This window comes from Clytia hemisphaerica, unplaced genomic scaffold, assembly GCF_902728285.1.
Source record: "Clytia hemisphaerica strain Z4C2 unplaced genomic scaffold, Clytia hemisphaerica genome assembly, whole genome shotgun sequence".
NCBI classification, from domain to species: domain Eukaryota; kingdom Metazoa; phylum Cnidaria; class Hydrozoa; order Leptothecata; family Clytiidae; genus Clytia; species Clytia hemisphaerica.
In genome coordinates, this window is record NW_027103507.1 from 1,685,661 (window position 1) to 1,705,395 (window position 19,735).

General features: G+C 35.3%; 2 protein-coding genes across 2 annotated transcripts in view; both read right to left on the reverse strand.

The window, feature by feature from the left end:
• The window catches only part of LOC136798989 (uncharacterized), a 31,779-nt gene extending 22,044 nt beyond the window's left edge, over positions 1-9,735 (reverse strand). Inside the window, exons 1-7 of the mRNA XM_067055675.1 lie at positions 9,605-9,735; positions 3,188-3,244; positions 2,103-2,134; positions 1,812-1,912; positions 1,388-1,482; positions 992-1,046; positions 173-664 (exon numbers count right to left, since the gene is read on the reverse strand). Of these exons, the coding sequence (XP_066911776.1) occupies positions 173-664; positions 992-1,046; positions 1,388-1,482; positions 1,812-1,912; positions 2,103-2,134; positions 3,188-3,244; positions 9,605-9,644 (872 nt within the window). The 5' untranslated portion in view covers positions 9,645-9,735. The remainder of the gene's footprint in view (positions 1-172; positions 665-991; positions 1,047-1,387; positions 1,483-1,811; positions 1,913-2,102; positions 2,135-3,187; positions 3,245-9,604) is intronic.
• A 5,742-nt stretch (positions 9,736-15,477) lies between these two features.
• On the reverse strand, positions 15,478-18,919 carry LOC136798945 (homeobox protein Dlx1a-like). Its single transcript, XM_067055622.1, has 3 exons — positions 18,527-18,919; positions 16,929-17,102; positions 15,478-16,564 (listed from the first exon to the last, which is right to left on the reverse strand). The coding sequence occupies exons 1-3, from the start codon at positions 18,807-18,809 to the stop codon at positions 16,041-16,043; spliced, it is 981 nt and encodes a 326-aa protein (XP_066911723.1). The 5' UTR covers positions 18,810-18,919; the 3' UTR covers positions 15,478-16,040.
• Between the last annotated feature and the right edge of the window lie 816 nt (positions 18,920-19,735).

Here is a 19,735-nt window from a genome sequence, read left to right on the forward strand (position 1 = left end):
ACTAGGAGTCTGTTAGGGGGGGGTCTCAGATAATAGCAATGGCATGGCTGAAACTCAATTTCTAGATAAAAAAACGGCCAGTGGGAAAAGTGCTTGGAATTTTGCCTGGGTGGAAGCATCAGCTACGTATGTAGGTAAGTTGAAGTTTTTCATGTCACGTATTACTTTGTACCGTGGTTCGAATAGGGCGACACGAGTGTTCAAGCAGGCAAACACGGCATCATGATCACTGATTTCTGGTGTTGGTAGAACTTCGCAGAATTTGACTTTGCATGACGAGTTGGTCGAAATGTAGTCAATGAGCGACACTCCTTTACGTGATGGAGATTTGACATGCTGGGTGAGGTCGAACGAACGAAGGGTTTCGAGATACGAATCTTTTATTTGAGAGTTCGATAATAGATCGATATTAAAATCACCCGTTATTACCACGTTTCCTGTCCAGTCAAGAATAGCTGTTCCAACGATTCTGTCGAAGCTTTCAAGCCAATCCGCTTTTTCTTGGTTCGTGAAGTTCGGTTGATACGCAACATTGAGGAGTAGTTTAGAATGTTTGTTTTTTCCTTCAATTTCAACCCATAGGGCTGGGTTGATTTTGGTGATATATTTGCGTATTTTGTGCTTGGTGTCATTTTTGATGTATATGCCGACACCACCACCACGCCTGTTGTCTCGGTTATGATAGTAAAGTTTGTAACCTTCAATTTTAACATAATCAAGCAAGAAAGGATTGTCTTTTAGCCAGGTTTCGGTGAGTGTTACTGCATCGAATTTGTATTTATTAACAAAGAGCACATTTTCATATCAGGTGTCTGCCCTATTGTTATATTGTGCTGATATAATAAAAAAAATGTTCATTTCCTTTTCTTGCTCCACATCCGTGTCAATTCAATATCAAAAAGTTTGTAAATTAAAACTGATGAGTGAACAAACGATATCACTCTTATTTAAAAACAAAACCTTAAAAAAAAATTTACAAATAAATACTTACTCATCGTTGTAGACTTCATCACCAAGAAAAACATAAATTTCTAGAAGCGATATACCTAGAAGAGAAAAAATGGAGATCTAAACTTGCACTTACTTCAGATAGAGAAATCCAGAAAAGTTTTTCACTTTTTCCACATCGCTTTTAAATTTGGTTGACATCATTCTGTGGAGATATTAGAGATATTTTTTGCATTGAAACCTTCCCACTTAAAACCTTATTTCAAAATGTAAAAATTTTCAACTTTTTTCGAACAATAATGTCAAAATTTTATTTTAGGACCAAAATTTAAATTTGGTTACATCCTTGGTTGATATTTTACAGACCGGTCCTTATTTTAGAATGTGAAAATTTTCAATTTTTTCGAACAATACTGTAAAAAGTTGTTAATGATTTTACCCGTTGAAGGAATTTCATTGGCAAGTTGATGAACACAGTCAGTTATGAACTCAACGTCATCTTCATGATTGTTGCATTCACTGTTGTCTTTGTTCCTGGGTAAAAGAAAAATGTTTTTTATAAAGAGTAGGAGACCCATCTTTTGCAAATCCTTTATAATCAATAGTAATCCGAAACTGGGACTTAAAAATGTGTAACTTCAAAGTGAAGCATTGAGATCATCTCAGGAACTATCTCTTAGCCCAACCAGGATTTGATGGTTATCTTAGTTAAATTATTTGGTGTCAAGAATAAAATTCAAAAAAACTCTTTATTTATAAGGTTATTATTTTTAAGTGTCTTATTAAGAAATTACTTAAAGATCATGCCCATGCACTGCATCTTTGAATTAGCCCTCGTGGTACTTTAAAACTACAATACTCACAAATGTTTAAAAGTATTAGTCATTTCCTGTAAAGTGTCATGTTGAAAATTCTTGTTCCACGTGTAGCAACAATGCCATGTATCACTTGAATTTGATCCATTCTAAAAAGGGAGCAGCAGCAAAGTCGTAAAAAAAGAGATGAATTAGTTCTGTACTAGAGCCCATATTTAACTGGATGTTTTTATTATTATTTTATGCAATTTAATAGTTCCAATTAGTAGAGACAATTTTGAAGGTTTGTTTAGAGAAACAAAAATGTCCACTTTTAGAGAAAGAATGAAAGAGCCATACCAAGAGGAAACTTGGAGGAAATACAATCGCAGCTGAAATAAAGAATAAACAAAAATATTTTATATTGAAGATAAATCCAAAGAAAGCCAAAATAAAATAACGAACTAGAAATGAATGCGGCTAGTTCGAAACGCAGGTCACAGGTCACAGGTCAGTGATGACAGGTTGACTCTAATCAATGTCATTGCAGAAGAAAATGTTTGGAAAACACAAAGAATTATCAAAAACATAATTCTCAAGCGATTTCATCCATATAAAACCATTTCAAACATCAAAATTTAACCATGTGCTTTTATCGATCTTTCGCAGTTTGCGCCGTGTATAACGCAGACCAGAAAATTTAAAACCATATTATACGTATAACAGGTATATTACATATTGTAATGTTTGTAATGTTATATGATGGTTACATATAATAAAACTCATCGCTCTAAAACTACCTTCTCAGAGAACTCACGAGCTTCTGATTGGTGTAATTTTATATCCAGCCATATTGTTATCATCACATTCGGTATGCTAAATATTTTTGGTGTTTTTCTCTTGTAAGACATGATATTTTGTGATTCTGTCAACATTTTTGTCAAAAATTGTCATTAAGTCATTAAAATAACAATTGAATGATTAATTAGTTTCATCCTTCTAAAACCACTCTCTTAGGGACCTCACAAGCTTCTGATTGGTGCCGTTTTATATCCATTCACACTATCAACATCACATTCTGTATAATAAATATTTTTCGTGCTTTTGTCTTGTTAGGCATCATATTTTATGATTTTGTCATTATTTTTGTAAGTAAGTGTCACTAGGTTGTTATTTTATTCAATTGTCATTTTATAATATCTAAATAACATGTATTACTTTTTTGTAATTTAATGCGTTATGTATTGATGATATGTTATGTATATGTTACGATCTTATTATCTTTTTTCCGGTCTGCACTTTGTTGACCTATGACCTGTGACCTGTTGACCTGTGACCTGTGACCTGCGTTTCGAACTAGCCGAAATGAATGACATGACCTAATAATTTGGAGAAAAATTGTCTTAACAATACAGTTTTTTAAAGTAAAAATTCCTCAATATTACCATTTGAGAGTTTGGGTTCATCCACCTCACTCAGTATATGAAATAATTTTTGAGTGCCTTAAAATGAAAAAAAATACATTTAGTGAATTAGAGGGCTATATAATTTCACCAAAAAGTTTGATCAAATCTTCTAAAAAGAGAGGACGTGGCCAAAAGCCAAGGAAAGAGTAACATTTTCTCTGTTTCCATCATTTCACATGCAAATAGACCAATTTCAGGAAACGGATGATAAAATGGAAAAAAATTTTGTTTTGGTGCCCTGAAAAAATATCCAAATGCAAGGCCAAGGGCATAATCTTTTAAAGATAATATTTTTTAAGCTTGAAACTTTGTCAATGTTTCTTTTCGCGAAGGCGAGTAGCGTAGTGGTCATTGTTCTTGACTTCCATGATGCAGTACACTTGGCAAGTGAATGTACCTTGGCCCGGGTCAACCCATACCATGTGAGGGGAATAGGGTACCATCACTCTGATACAAGAGTATGGAGAGATATGCTGGACATTGAATGTGGTGTGGTGATGGTACTCATATGTTCAGTACCTGCGAGAATGCAAGGTTCTCCCGTACTGTTAGAGTGTCATCATCGATACAGCATGGCTCTGATTTGTCGCGAGCACAGAGTACAATGTCTGGTGAGCGCTGTGATTTCCCTATCTAGGGGTAGGAAACTATCCCGGGATAGGGCCCAGTCCGATGATATCGGAGGGTCAGCTTCTCTCTTCTCTTCTCTGTTTCTTTTCCAGTTTTCCTTTAACATTTAGGGGAGCCATCCAAACTCAGACTTGCCAAGAAAATTGACGATCGAAAGTTTTGTTTACAAACAACCATCCCCTTACAAAAACATCCTCAAACTCAATATCAAGATAACCAACCCTTCTTCCATTGCTGTAAATATTCCATTGCTGTTTTGTCAGCCTTTTTTATTTTTGCTACAGCTCACATAGTTTACATTTAAAAAATAACAGGACAATTTCTAAACTTTTTCACATATATCCGGAATTAATTTTCTCCATATTTTAAAGCAGCAGAAAAAAACGGCCATCTGTAAAAATCTGTAGGCTCTGTGAGCCGTCAAACAAAGAAAACCCAACAAATAAAAATTGTGGCCTGTTTGTTTCGGTTTTGAAAACAGCCAAAGCGATCAAAAAGTAACATTTGGCACGGAATGAACTTCTCTAAAATTGATATTTCTGGTAAAAATTTCTTTGACCGGAATAACGTCAAACGCTCCATCGTTATGCCACTAATTTAGTCTTCTTCTTTCCAAACATTTGCATGTGACAACTTCCAAAAGCTTCACCACTTTCGTTTTTGTTGCAGATTTTGATATAAATTTCTCCCAGGGATTATTTGTCAATGCGTTGTGTCAACTTGTCAGTATTGTATTGATGTGAAGGCAAAGATAAATAAGGTAAAAAGACTAGCCTACTAAGAACGTAGTGGTCTAAAGAAACGACTATTCTTTTTTAGAATCAACCTTACAATCTAGTTTTTATATTTATAAAAACTAGAATGCTAACGTGTGAAAAGGAATGTCGGCGTGAATGATCCTTATGTTTCGATAATAACATCAAAGCGGGAACTAATTTTCTTCTCGTTTCTTTCTTTCCTTTTTCGTTCTCATAACTTCAAGCTTTCCTTCAGTCTCTCCCAAGCGTGGTTAGCTCAACTGGTTAGAGCATCTGTCTCATAAGCATGGGTTTCCGAGTTCGATCCCTCTGGATGTCAAATTTTTCAACTCTTCAAATTTCTTATTTTAATTCTCTTTCTATTAAAATAAAGGTCAATCAAACAAGTAACTAGCATATATTACCTCCGCTCTCTGTGTAAGGTTTAGATAAGCTATGATAGCATCACTTAATAAGAACTTTTTTAAGTTTTTTTTTTCTTCAATCTTTTTTTTACCACAAGCGATTATTCAAGCCTGAGATATAGAAAAACGGGTATAGGCGTTTGCGCCTGCGTTTGGTGACTGACAGTTTCAGTTTCAGTTTCACTACTTTCACTTTCACTTTCACTTTCAGCCAGCGAGTGAGCGAGCATGATAATTGATTTCCGGGTCAAAATGTTTGACACTTGATCCAATCGTTTGCTTATCTTTCTTGCGTGGTCGTCATTTGAATTTCAGTATTCAGTGCTTATAAAATACGGTTGTTATAAGGGTATCAAACTCCTCACTAAGAGGGAACAGATCATAGATTCGAATTGAACGCGTAATTACTAATAGCAATTAACATTACATAACGTGTCGATATCTCTTCACTCCCATGAAATGTGATTCAAAATTAAAGTGAAAACAAAATCAAGAATTGGAAAATTTGACACCCAGAGGGATCGAACTCGGAAACACATGCTTCTGAGACAAACGCTCTAACCAGTTGAGCTAACCACGCTTGGGAGAGACTGAGGGAAAGCTTGAACTTATGAGAAAGAAAAAGGAAAGAAAGAAACGAGAAGAAAATTAGTTCCCGCTTTGATGTTATTATCGAAACAAAAGGATCATTCACACCGACATTCCTTTTCACACGTCAGCAATCTAGTTTTTATAAATATAAAAACTAGATTGTAAGGTTGATTCTAAAAAAGAATAGTCGTTTCTTTAGACCACTACGTTTAAGGTAACCTTAAGTTTCTTATCATGATATAGGAGTTTAAGTCTAGACTGCATGTACTTTTAGCTAACACTCACTACACTTTGATATGAACAGAACAATTTTTAGATGGCCGTCTTAGACCAAAAAAGGTGAGTATTAGGACATAACCGTCAACTGCTCTAAGTTGGGACTATCTGACAAAACATGGGACGGAAATTTGGCCACCATTTCACCAAACCTCCAAAGTCATTTGATTTGAGTTAATGAACGGCGTATTAAAAAATACACGATTTCTCTTTCGCATCGAGTAGGCTTTTAAATCAAAATATGAAAAAATCTGTAGTGGAACACACGTGAATGTCTGGAAAGAAGAAGACCAAATTAGTGGCATAATGATGGAGTGTTTGACGTCACTTGCGTGGCAAGTTACACACTCGTTAATTTGTTAATAGGCCGTTAGGCAGCGAGCGTTCTGTAATTTTCCATTCAGCGTTCAGTCATTTTGAATGAAAACAAAAAAGTTAAAAAGGGCACGCTATCAGTGAAAGTTATTGTGACATGTTATGAAAGAAAGTATGATTGATAAACTTGGTGGAGTTATCAAAACAACCTTGATGTCAAAGAGATTTAACAGTATATAAGTGAAAATACAGGCCAGATATCAACAGTCCCATGTTTCGACCAATTGTCCCAAGTTAGAGCAGTTGACGGAACTCCATGGGTCAGACCAACGAGCAGATTTACCCGAAAGCGAAATATCTGTTTCCTTTTTCCAGGAGAGAACTTTTTTTGAAGAATGGGGAAACAGATTTCGATTTTGCAGGAAAGACCCAGTTTGCAGAGTATGGCAAGACTGCACTCGAGGAAAAATTCGGAAATACCAAGCTCCGCACTGGAAGAGTGCACCTGATAAATATTGGTCCGGACAAGGTGCACCTATACCTCGGAAATTGGTCCAAGAAGGCAAAAAATTGCTAAAATTAGCTGCACAAACTCGCTTCCTCGTTTTTTCTCTTCGCTCCGTAACGGTCTGTCCAATTGCGTGCGTCCGTATTCAATACATCGGATACGCGTTTGACAGAGAAGTAATAGTACCGTAGAATCGTCTAATATCGACATGCGTCTTCTAAAGTCGACACCGGATCTGTAAAATAATCAAAACAAATCTTGATTGAAATTCTTGGTATTATTCTTATCAAACAAGTTCATCCATCAAACTAGAAGTTCAATAAACATTGCAATCCTTTCAATTAAAAAAACAGCCAAATTATAAGAAGTTTTACACAGCACACGAAACGCATGCAAACTTCCTTGTAACTTTCTCATGTCCATCATTAAAATTTTACAACTTCATCAGTGCTGCAAATAACGGCCCGTGACCGTTAATAACCGGTCATTTTAAGCTAATATGTGTGTTTTTTCCCATGAAATTTTGATGGTTTCATTATTAGTGCTTTCTGATTGAGTAATCACCGGCCAACTTGAAATTCCTTATTTGCAGCACTGCTTCATTACGCTTCAAGTCACGTGATAAAAATAATTCGCGCGCTTAGCCTGGTTTCCCCTTCCTTATTTATCAAAAACAAATGCTTTAGGCGCTAACAGGCCGCACGCCGTGATGGCCAGTATGGCGGTCACGTTAAATTCAAAAGGAAATCGGTTTATTTTTATTATTTTCGGTTCACGGTAAAAAAGTCTACTAAAAAATTCCTTGCGTGCAAAATGTTGATTTGATTTGAATATCTTTGTTCCGTTGAATGAAAGCAGGCTAATTAGTTTTTAGTGACTACATCGTCAAAGTTTTCTTTTCGAAAAAATCCCACTTCACGTTTCTTACATTTCAACAATCTGTGATGTGATAGGGATAGTACAATTTAGTAATTGATTGATAACTTTGGTATGTATTTGTTTATGTTTGATTTTTTATTTCGAAGACCAGCCTACAGTTATGTCCAAATAACAAGACGCATATGTCGATATTAAACGACTCTACGGTACTACATGAACCATGTCCAGTAATGTCCACTGGGGTGTCTACCTAATATTTATTGAGGCTAATTCGCGGCTAAAGATGGTATTGCTCCACAACAGTGTTTTTTTCTTTGTTTTGAATTGTTTCTAGCCATTCGTACATCATTTTAGGCCCAAAACCCCAGCTCAATTTTTCTTGCTCGCTCTGCTTGCTCGTTGTCCCGCATTTCCATTTTCAGAAACAGATTTTCATTTCTAGGAATAAGATGTGACCAACCAAGATCTGTTTGACCAACAGATCAAATTTTCCAGGAAGGCTATGATGCCTCTGGGAAACATATGTTTAACAGTGTGTCTCAAACCGCGATATTTCGAGAGCACGGAAGCGCATCAAAACACCAGCTTTTTTAGAGTTTTGTCTCGTTTACCCAAACGCTGCAATCCTGCGTAGGCTTTGGGCTCAAGACTAGAACCCCCAATACGAGACATTGGCCTGACCGAAAAAAAATCATCATCATCAATTTTGTTAATTGTCAGAGTCGTTTACTCACTGGAAATACGCAACTTTCTGAAGTTTCGTTTTTTTTCGGTTGTGCTTCATTTTAAAAATAACGAAGATGAAAAGTTACCATCAATCCCGCGAGTAAAAGAAAGTACTCCGACTAGTCTACGAAAAGTGCGCTCGCGCGGCGAATAGAATATCTCGCAAATTAATATATGCATAAAACTGACGAAATCCTTTCTTTTTTATGCTTAGGTGACGTCACCATTGATCCTGACTCGACAATGGAGAAACCAAATTTGGGCAATGTATAATTATTACGAGCGGCCGAGAAAGTTTGTGTGACGCAAAAATTGCGCGATAAACGAAGCCCTAGAAGAACGCCCACTGAAAATTGAAACCAGGAATTTATTGAATATTTCACTAATGAAGTATCAAACTTTTTGTTTTTTGTAATTATTATAAATTCATAATTTTTAAATACTATTTTTTGAATGTCAAAGGACAATTAAAGTGAATTTAAGCTGATTGGGTGGATATTGGGCGGACGGGCGTTTTGCACGTGCCGAGATTGGAAATTAAATCAGAGTAAAAGACGGGGGCGTCTTTAGTATGTAATATTAATTCATTATTCTTTTATTTTTATTTTTCGCGAATGAAAAATGAATTTTTGATTTTTGAATTAAGAAAATATAGTATAATATATTGTATTTGATTGTCAATGCCAAAAGATACTTACGAATAATCTGCTGTGTTGCTTCGCTATTTACCCCCGGATTGTTTTAGTAGGCACTTCGGTCACGTAAATAAAAACACGTGTATATGTTGAAGCCGACTGTGGACTGACCGCAATTGCAATTACATAAATTATTGTGGAGGGAACGCTTGAGACGAATGTTTGGGAAATCAAAAAGACAACTTTTGTGAGAATGTTGAGTTTTGTTTATATGGCTGCTGTTTGTGACGCACTGTTTAAAAAAGGTCCTCGCTGGATGCTTTTGATGGGTTAATTTATCAAAACACTCTCTGGTCTAAAATGCTTACAAAGAGTACTCTTTTAATGACTCGAGTAGCTACTAAGAAGAAGAAGCGAATGGGTCATTCATATTGACCTTTTTTCAAAGAGGACGTCCTGTTGAATAATTATGTAATCCAGCCATAAAAACAATGATAGAGCCATGCATAATTACTGTATCATACATATTGTAATAATTATGCATGGTTTTATCATTGTTTTTCTGCTGGACTACATGTTTATTCAACAGGGTGGCCTCTTTTTGAAAAAAGGTCTATTCTTTATAGAAGTAAAGTAAAAAAGAAAGTTTGAAAAAAATATGTGAAATATTATACCTTTCAATGAAAATGAGAGGTAGACTCTCCAGGTATTCATGACTTTTATGGTCCTAAAAATTCATCTATGGCTTTAATATAAAAGCTGAGAGTAATCGAAACATTTAAAACTTTCGTGCATGTTCCATTTTTTCTCGCCGTAGCAAGTCTACCATTTTAGATATTTCGCGCGCTTTTTGAAATCGAAAGTGATTAGTTGGGATTTATTGATAAAAATTGACCGTCAAGGCCGGTGTCCACTTTCGCGCGAAGCGCGCGAAACTTTTCACGGTATTTGTAACGTCATTGGTTTTTAACCTTTTTGCTCAGCGACACATCAATTCCAAAGTTGAGAACTGCTTGAAGACGAACGAAAACGAGAAGAAGCGTATGTACGGAGAACGCGTTCGACAATCCGAAAATGGAACATTCACACCAATCGTTTTCGCGGCTAAAGTTGCAATGGGCGTGGAATGCATTCGTTTCTATCAACGACTATCCGAGTTGTTGGCCGACAAGCGAAAGGTTCCCCAGTCAATCGTGACGAATAAATTGAGAACATTGATTTGCTTTTCACTTTTACGTTCAACCGTAAGGTGTTTACGTGGATCACGGGGAAAAATATTCACCCCAAAAAACATTTTATAGATTATTATTTTACTTTTTATCTTTCGAGTCTTTTCAGTTTCTTGTCGTTCTGGTCTTTTCAGGTTGTTTTTTGTGTGTGTGGCCCAATTTTTTGGGGTTTTTCTCTTTTTTTTATATATAGTGCAATATATATAAAAAAAGTATAGAAAAATTAATTGTATATATCTTCTTTTGTGTTTAGTTAAAATTTGTAACGTCATTGGTTGCTTCTTCGCGCGAAACTTTTTTATGACGTAATCATCTTTTCTTCAGGCAAAAAGGGTTAAGAAAAATCTTTCGCGCGCTTCGCACGAAAGTGGACATCGGGCTTCAGTCGAACATGATTTTTTCTTAACTACGATTTTGTGTTTCCGGGGGTTTTGTTGTTAGGAATTGATTAACTAACAGTTAGGTAGGGTCAGGGTTGCTAGTAACGGCTTGTCACTGTGCCGTGTGCATACTCGGCGCCTTGAGCCCCGCAGGGTTGCTAGTAACGGCTCGAATTTCAGTCAGGTTAAAAAAGGGGTACTTTTACCCATATTATAATAACATTATCCCTGTCTTTTTTGTCATTCTATAAGTATTTACAAATTTTTTTTCTGTGCGAGTGTGACTCAACAGATAGCGCGCTGGGTTTCTGATCAGAGATTCTTTCATTTGGTGGTTCGAATCCCGGTCGGGTTGATATTTGGAGAAAGTTTAAATATCAAATTCATAGAAAAGCTAGTAGAAATCAGAAAACAATTCTCAGAAAGTCAGAAAATAGAAAAGGAGATAGAGAGATAGGAAGTAGAAAAACAGAAGGGGAATGTTCGGTTGACGGTCAATTTCTATCACCTTCCTTATAATTTGGGGGCTACTTCTGTGAAGGACCGGTGCGGTGAGGCCCGGAATTCCCGAGTTATTTTTTCCAAGTTAAAAAAAACCGAGTTATCCCGAGTTATGACGTCATTTTTGAAATTTAGTGACGTCATTTTACATTTCGTAACTCGGTTTATCTTGCTTCCTTTAGTTTAACTTTCCGAGTTATTTTCCATTTTTTAACTCGGGTATTTTTTCTTTCTTTAGCTTTCCAAGTTATTTTTCTTCATAAAAAACACCAGCTTTAATCTATTGATCGAAACCATATGTCTGAGCAAGAGTTTTTGCAATACCCCTTGAGAGACTATTTTTCCGATTTTTAACACAAAATTACCAGATTTTTCATATTTCGTAATTTTTTGATGGTTTCAGAAAGTCAATTGCTATTTTTTTACCCAAAGCCCATTTTGTTCAAGTACTCTGCCCCTGGATCTCTTGGATGTGGCAAAGACCCGGTGAGAGACCCCTACCCGCTAGAAAATTTGATATACACCCTACAGTTTCAGCCCCTCTGGAAAATTGTCTTCGTTGTCATCCCTGTTTGAATCTTAATGGAAAAAAATGCATTCCGAAACCATCCCCACTAAATTGTTTGACCTAAAAACAATAAAATTTTTATTCCCATTGTAAGATTTCCATAGAATGAAATTTTCATCCCACTGTGGGAAGCAAGCAGCTCCATGGGGCTGTGAGACAGGGTGTCTTGGATCGGAATTTAGCGAAAAATGGTTGGAATTTAGGCACTTATTGACATCATGTAGGTATACTCATTGGGAGTTTGGCTATGCTATTAGATCTTCAACTCAAGACTTCTAACTAGCAATAACTTTCATTAAGGTGCCACTGCAGCAAACCAAACACATAGAGTTGAATTTGTGTTCAAAAGGAATGATCTTAGCCCTACAGTAATTTTTGTTAAGAGTGACCTCTCATCTGAGACAAAATTCTTTCAAATGCTAACAAATGTGTCAAGGGAGTGATTTACAGTCTACTTAGAGTGACATCCATGCCTTGTCTTACACGTTTTTTGTAAGAACAATTTCATAAGAATAAGAGGCTGAAATTTGGCCAAAACCTAAGAACAAATTAAGAAGAATCTGAGCCTCAGATTTCAGAAATTACTGAAAAGTACAAGTTTCCATTTTCATTAATATTGACATTTAAGCCTTAAAAACTCATATGAAATTAAGAGCAGCCCAACCAGAATCATATGACTTACTGGTTTTTCCTATAAAAAGCGTGTATCTGAAGATACTGCAAAATAACTGTTCAAATGCCTTGAGTAGAGTAATATTTTTAACCTATGAAGAGCGCTTACTGCGCTTTATAACTACTTGTGGGTATAAAAAGGGAATTTCCCAGAAAAGGGAATTTCCTTAGATTCATTAACTCTCCAGGGATAAGAAAAAGACAAACTGACATTTCAAAATGAGTAATCAGATCAAAATAACTCCGGAAAGGTCTTTTTGATGATGATAAAACAATAGAGAGACCGTAAGATAAGAATGCTACCGTTAAGCGGAACTAAAATACTGAAAAACGCGCAAACGCAAACGCAAAATTATGAGATGTTTGCCCAACTTCCTTATGCGTGAAGCTACGAATGCCATCCTCGGTCGCTTTAGGCTCCCTGCGGTGGCAATAAGCTTGACTTGCAAAAAAGAATTACTCCGGTCTTCCCCATATGATATTTCGAAAAACTTATTGCTGATGAGTCGGTGATGAGTCTACGAAAAGAGAAATGAGTGAACCGGATCTTAAAAACCATGAAAAATGAAGTTGAAACTGACTTTGGCATCGGAACAAACAAAGGGTAGTTTTTTTCTTTTCTTCCGTTTCTTACTGAAAGAGAATATTTTGTTTTATGCATCCTGTCTCGGAAGAAGAAAACCGATTCAAAAAAAAAATATGCGGTTAAATGAATTTGACCTAAATTTTTGCCTAAATCTGATGTTTCTGAATTAAAGATTTTAAACTGCGGTGGGTTGTTGTATTGATATCATAAATTAAAAAAAAAATGCTAATAACTTCTAAGAAGTGACAACCGAACAGCTGACAGAAGTCGAGAACTGGAAAAACAATGACAGCACTCAGTGGAAAAAGGAAACATCATGCTTTTTTCTCTATCATTAGTAAAACAAAAGCATCAACAATAGCGCTAAGGAAATAATGCAATTCCTTTTCTTCACAAAAATGTGATTCATAATGTAATCCCGCAGACAGATGTAAGGCGCCTGTTGGAATTCAGTAAGGAGGGAATCAATACGTTAGTCTCCAGGGTAACATCTGCATCATCATCTTTGAACGTTCGTCAATGTGTTGTGAAAATACTCTATTCTTTTAATTATCAGCATTTTTTGTTTAGATAGTTAATCAGCAAAGGCTATACTTTTTGTATGCGTGTATCCCCTAATGCTGCTATTCCTACACGTAGATGCAGATAAGAACTTTACAAAGTAATTTTGCATTTCGAAATAAATAGTTCATCATCATTCATGTGTGCATGTATTACACGTTTTTTTTTTTATAAGAACAAACTATATAAGAACATAAGGCTTCGAGGCCCAAAAATTTAAGAACATTCTAAGAACATTCTAAGGCTTTGGAGACTTAAAACATGCATTTTCTTAAGAAATTACATCAAAATGCTCAAAAAATGTTGAAAATAAGAACATTTTAAGAACATTTTTAGGCTTCAAATCCAAAAAACTAAGAACATCCGAAGCCTTCGAAAAATTTTGACGTTCTTATAAAAAAAAAAACGTGTAAGGAAAGTCTTAAATAATCCTGAAAATACGTCATTGCAATCCACAAGCTCTGATTGTTAAAATATATTCCAACCTTCATACGCCTATTATGGAGTTGGTATTTTGCGGCGCCCTATTAAGAAATATATTTTTGGAAATTCGGGGAGAGAAGCGAGAATGAAAATTTTTTTAAATACTTTTCCCTTTTGGGCTTGAAACTGCTAATTTTAGAGTGTAAAAAAGCGAAGGGGTACCAAAATTAGCCATCAGAGTTGCCTTTAACGCCCCTTTTAACGCTACCCAAAAGTCGGCTAATGAGAGAGGACTGCCCCCCCCCTGCCCAACGCTATTGTATTACACGTGTCTTTTCTGCTCTAAGAGTTGTAATTAGAAGTCTATCCATTTAAACGTTTATAGCTGATGATGTAAATAATTGTGAAAAAAGAATTAAATAGCTATAGAAATGTATATGAGATAATTGCAGTCTTCACAGGGTTAAAATAACAAAATACCATTTAATGGACATGGAATATAATTATACTTAATGATGGTACCGTGAACTTTGTGTTGTTCAATTTAGAGCACAAAGATAATTAGAAAATGGAAAACAAAACTGATTAAACTATTATAAATTACCCGTTTTCAATAAATTGCTATAATTTGCTTATTGTTTTCTAAAAGATAATTTGTGTTTGTTTTATCAGTTTGGAATTAATTGTTTCCTTTCCTAGTATTTATAAATACCAGTTTGCCAGACAAGTTCAATTATGAAAATGATCTATAATTAGTACAAACAGAACTTAAAAATTGTGATGTATACACCCCTTCTCACAGACCCGGTAGGATTTTTCAGCCAGTAGGGGTAAATGTAATGGACTGAAACTCGATGGGGTTGACATTCCAATATTTTTCATGACCGGGGACTTGAACTATTTTTGTTTTCAAGTCAGAAGATTCAGTGGGGATTGAAAAATAGCATAACATTTTGCAGTGAGGATTGCTTTATTTGATTATTTTCAGTGGGGACAAAAATGGGAGGATAATTTTCCACCGGGGGATATTTTGGCCAGTTGTTTCAGTGGGAAGGGTTCCTAGTGGGTTTGTGAGAAAGAGGTTATATATTATGTGTTTGGCCTACCTTTTCTGAGGGTTGTTTTTGGAATTTATTTTAGCTTGAAAGATTTTAAGTCACCATAACCCCAAGAGAAACTTACCCTAATTTTTGTCTTTAAGTTAGGGTGGTTGGTTCAAAAGAAAAGAATAAGAGATTCGCCATTGACGGACACTATTGATTTTATAAGAACAAAGAGGCTTGAAATCGGAAAAAAATAAGAACAATGCTGAGCCTAGAATTACTCAATTTAAAGCAATTTAGTGGTCAAAGTAGTAAAAATTGGGTATAACGCCTAAAATACTTCAATTTCACCCTATGAATAAGAACAGGATAAGAACAATTTGAGGCTCAAATTACCAAAAAAAGCCTCGTCAAAAATCTAATAGTTCTTGTAAAAAAAATGAGTGTATTGCATAGGCTTTAACGTTTTTCTAAATATAAAGTAGGGGCGGGAGATCATGACTTTCAATTTCCACGACGGGTTATCGAGGCAGGGGTGTCTATGTGACAGCTTTGAAACATCATGAAAGGAAACATTGTCGTGAAAGTTAACTTTGCTACGGTATTTCGACATTTTTCATCATTAAATTCTCAAGGATATATCCTAAATTAAAAATTAACTAACAAAAAAAATGGAGTTAGTATTTACACAAGAGGTATTTCTAGCAAAAACATTATATACATTAAATGCTAAGATAAAAACATTTCGTAAAATTTCATTAAAATTCACAACCTTTTTGTATTTATTTTGATTTTAGATGTAAAGAAAATGAAGAATAGAAAGAAACGAGCGTGACATTGTAAACCGGCATACAAGCTACTGACAAAATTATTTTTATAACTCAGAATTTAAGTGACGACTAAATTTTGACATTTGAAAATTAAACGCTACTGATTCGTGACCGAAATTTAACCTATGATCGGTCAATGTCATATTTTTAGAAACGGTGACATCTATATTGCCATTGCAACTTCTATTCATTCAAAAATGCGTTTCAAAGCTCCAATTCTCTACAAAGCGGTATGAGTAATAATTTTTAGTTCAAACGTATGAGAAAATTTTGAAAAAAAAAATGAAAAATTTCATTAAAAAATCTAGAAAAAAGGTTTATATGCATGATTGTGATTGATTATACATAGATTGAGCTGCTTGACTTAGTAAGTCCATGTTTGGAAACATTGGAAAAGATGATGTCGTTGAGGTAGTCGGAAGTGCTGCTTCCGGGGAGCTATCTGCATTTGTTAGGTCTCCTCCTGTTGGTGGGGGAACTGGGGGAGGATTGTACCACATATTTGCATACATTGATGATTGGACTGCAGACTGGAAGAAGCTGGATGCAGTAGTCGGGATTGCGTGTACTGAAGAGGCCGGAGTATGCGAGTAGGTGGGTGCAGACGATGAAAAGGTGATTGCTGAAGGTGATGGAGGGGTTAGATGACTAGCTGCCAGTGCGGACGCAGCCTTTAGTGAGTTCTCCCATTGAGTGACAGGGACCCGCGTTTCACCGTTGTATACTGATTGTATAGTTGGACTAATAGGTGGGACGCCTCCACTTTTGACGATCTTCTTCAGTTTGGATCGTTTGTTTTGAAACCAGATTTTGATTTGTGTTTGTGTGAGATTGAGTTCAGCTGAAAACGAAATTGAAACAGATTAAATAAGATGATTTTTATTGAACAAATTATCCCAATGACCCCCAATGAACGCAACGAATTCAAGCACAGTGAACTCTCGAACTAGAAAGGGGAATCTTATTCGGTCGAATTACGGAGAGATTAGAGTTATAGAAAGTATTTTTACGAGGGTTTGTCCTTGACGAAAACTTGGAACAAGTTCAAATCATAGAAAGATTCGGATAATAAAAGTTCGAATAAGCGAGAGTCTACTGTATTGCGGTTTCCTACAAAGTAAAGATTTTCAGGCAAAAATATTGGATTGAAGTATTGTAAGTATGGAAAAAACATCTTCGAAAGATTAAATATTCAAATTACATACCTGCTAGTTCAGCTCGTTCTGGTAAAGCTAAATATTGTGTTCTACTGAATCGTCGGTTAAGTTCGCGTAGTTGATGACTACTGTATATCGTTCTTGGCTTGCGTGATTTCCGCCCTCCAGCTCCGCCCTTCTTGTTGTTGTTTTTGTCGTTTTTATCATCACCATCTTTTGATTCTAGAAAGATTAAACAAGGCGAAATTATTTTCAAAGTTTCAGTTTTACAACTTACAGAAGAGGCTTTTCAGTTACACGTTTTTTATAAGAACACAAGGCTTCGATGGCCAAAATCTTAAGAACAAGTTAAGAACATTTTTAGACATTTTTAAAACTCAAAAAGATTAAGACATCGTTCTTCTATTACATCTTTAAAAAAACGTAGGTTTCGAAAGAAGAAGAAAATTTTAGAATAGAAAACGAAAGTGATTGCCATGCCAAGAAAATATTGTTTAAGTTAAATTGAGAGACCTCCTTAAATTTGATGATGGAATGGTTTAAAGACCTCCCATGGGTAATTAAGTCAATTTTATCAGTGTTAGATAAAGTTTGGAGAGTCACGTCGAAAGAAATTTTCTGTCAAGCTACTTTATTAAAGTCCCGTCACAAGGTCTTGTTAACGGTCATAAACGTCGAGACATTTACGTTGAATTCCAACTGAATTTGAATTCTTTATGAAGACTTTTGAGAAGTTGAGATCCAATATTAATTTTATATATTAAGTTTTTAGGAAAATAAGGAATGCTCGAGTGAAAACAGGAATAGATTGTAATTTGAATATTGTCATTTTTCTAAATAAACACAGCAATATATTCAAAAATTATTTTTGTGAGAGAAGTTTTTTGACAAGATTTGCTTTCGCAGTGCTTTATGCTTTTATTGTACAATTTTTTTTGAATTCGTATTTTCTCGCAGATAATAAAAAGGCGATGATAATTAGTGATGTGCATTTAACAATAACCCGATGTAATTTAGCGGTCTTTCTTTTATCTTAATTGCATTGCACTTATCAAGTCCCAATTGGGCATGCGAGCAACATATGATATCGTACAAAAATATTTCACAGTTTTTGAGATTTATCAATTTTTAACAACATTTTTAGATTCAAATACTTCTACGCCTAATATAAAAATCAAATCTAGTGTTTGAATGTCATCTAAAGATTTTTTTTTTTACGCCGTTTGAATTATTTCCCAAGGTCTTTTTCAATGATTTTCTTGAAATAATTAGTAAAATTTTTAAAAAATGAGCCTTTCTGACACATTTAAGTCTCCAATTGTTCTTGTTGTGTCCTTTATTTTTACCGCAAAATTGAGGTATTTTAGGCTTTACACCCTATACCGTAACTTGGTCTAATGTCGACACCCTTCTTTAGAGATAGAAATAGTGGGAGGGAGTCGCTGATGGAAACTATATTTCTTTGCTTAGCGGCCAGAGAGGAGAAATCTTTTGTACAAGCGATTTCGACCTTCCTAATATTCCTACCTCTAAAACTGGATGTCGGAATTATAAAAGGGATGTCGACATTAGACCAACTTAAAGTATATTTACGATTTAGACAAGAATAAAAAGAATTTCATAATAAAACTGAAATATTTTCTTACCATCATCCGAACTTCCAGCTTTATCGTCTTCAGATTGATCTTCTGGTTTCGGGGAAACCGGTTTCAAATACGGGACATGTGACATCGTTGTAAAAGGCAACGAGAATCCAAATGGATTCATTTTCATTGTATCGTCCATCATCATTCCACCAAATCGGGGAATTTTCAACCCAGAAGGTGGCAGTAGTCCTTGAAATTGTGGCGGTGGTGGAAAACTCATTGCCGCACTTGCTAAACTTGGTGAAATAGCATCGCTAGGTTTTTCATCGCTTGTTACAACCATTCTTGCAAATGAAACTCGATGTTTACTCTATGTGGATATCCTTTTGCTTCAAATTCCTTCAATACTTTGCAGTCGATGTGAATTAAATAGATTATCAGCGTCAGTGATGTGTCTCTGTTAATTAGAATTCTTGTTCTATACAAGAGTCGTCAAATGTGAGTCCTTTCCACACACAAACAAAAAAATAGCACCAATATACAAAAGCCCTTCTCTAAGCTCCTTGTCTCCTGTAGCGTGTATTTGAGCTAAAATAAATTTACTTGTCTTGCGCTCTTTGACATTGCAATTAAAAACTAATTCTCTCGTGTATAGGACTGTGAAACAATAGAGTGACGCTCATTTGCATATGAATAAGAAAAGAGCAATTTGACATAATGATCAATTACCGTAGAAACACAAAAGAAAAATGTCCATACTCCTTTTTATTCAAAATCAATGTTATGATGTGTTTTTATAAAAGTGGATTTTTTGTGGAGAGTGATTTGCTGTTTATCCCGTTTATTCATTTTCGGTCACGGTATATCAAAATAATGCATGAACCAAATTTTATGTACATTGTGCAACTAAAAAATGGAAAAAAAATTCGTAAATTTCATCAATTTTTCCTGAAAGTAAACTATTATCTATGTAATGAAGAAAAAGTAAAAAGTACTATACGCCCCTAGCAGTTTGCGTGAATGGGCTTTTTCACTTAAACACGTGAAAATTAAAAAAACGCAAATTTGCGTGAATGTGTGAATTCGGAAAACATTTGCGTGAATTGAAGGTCCACTGGGGTTACTACTGACAGAACAGACAATAAAACATAGCTGACCTTTCTAAATTTTTTAAAAACCCAGGCTTTTTAGTTGCATTTTAACTTCAATTCGGTCAAAAGTCAAAATAGGGCCCCCCCCCAAAAAAAAAAAAAAAATTGTCAACATTCA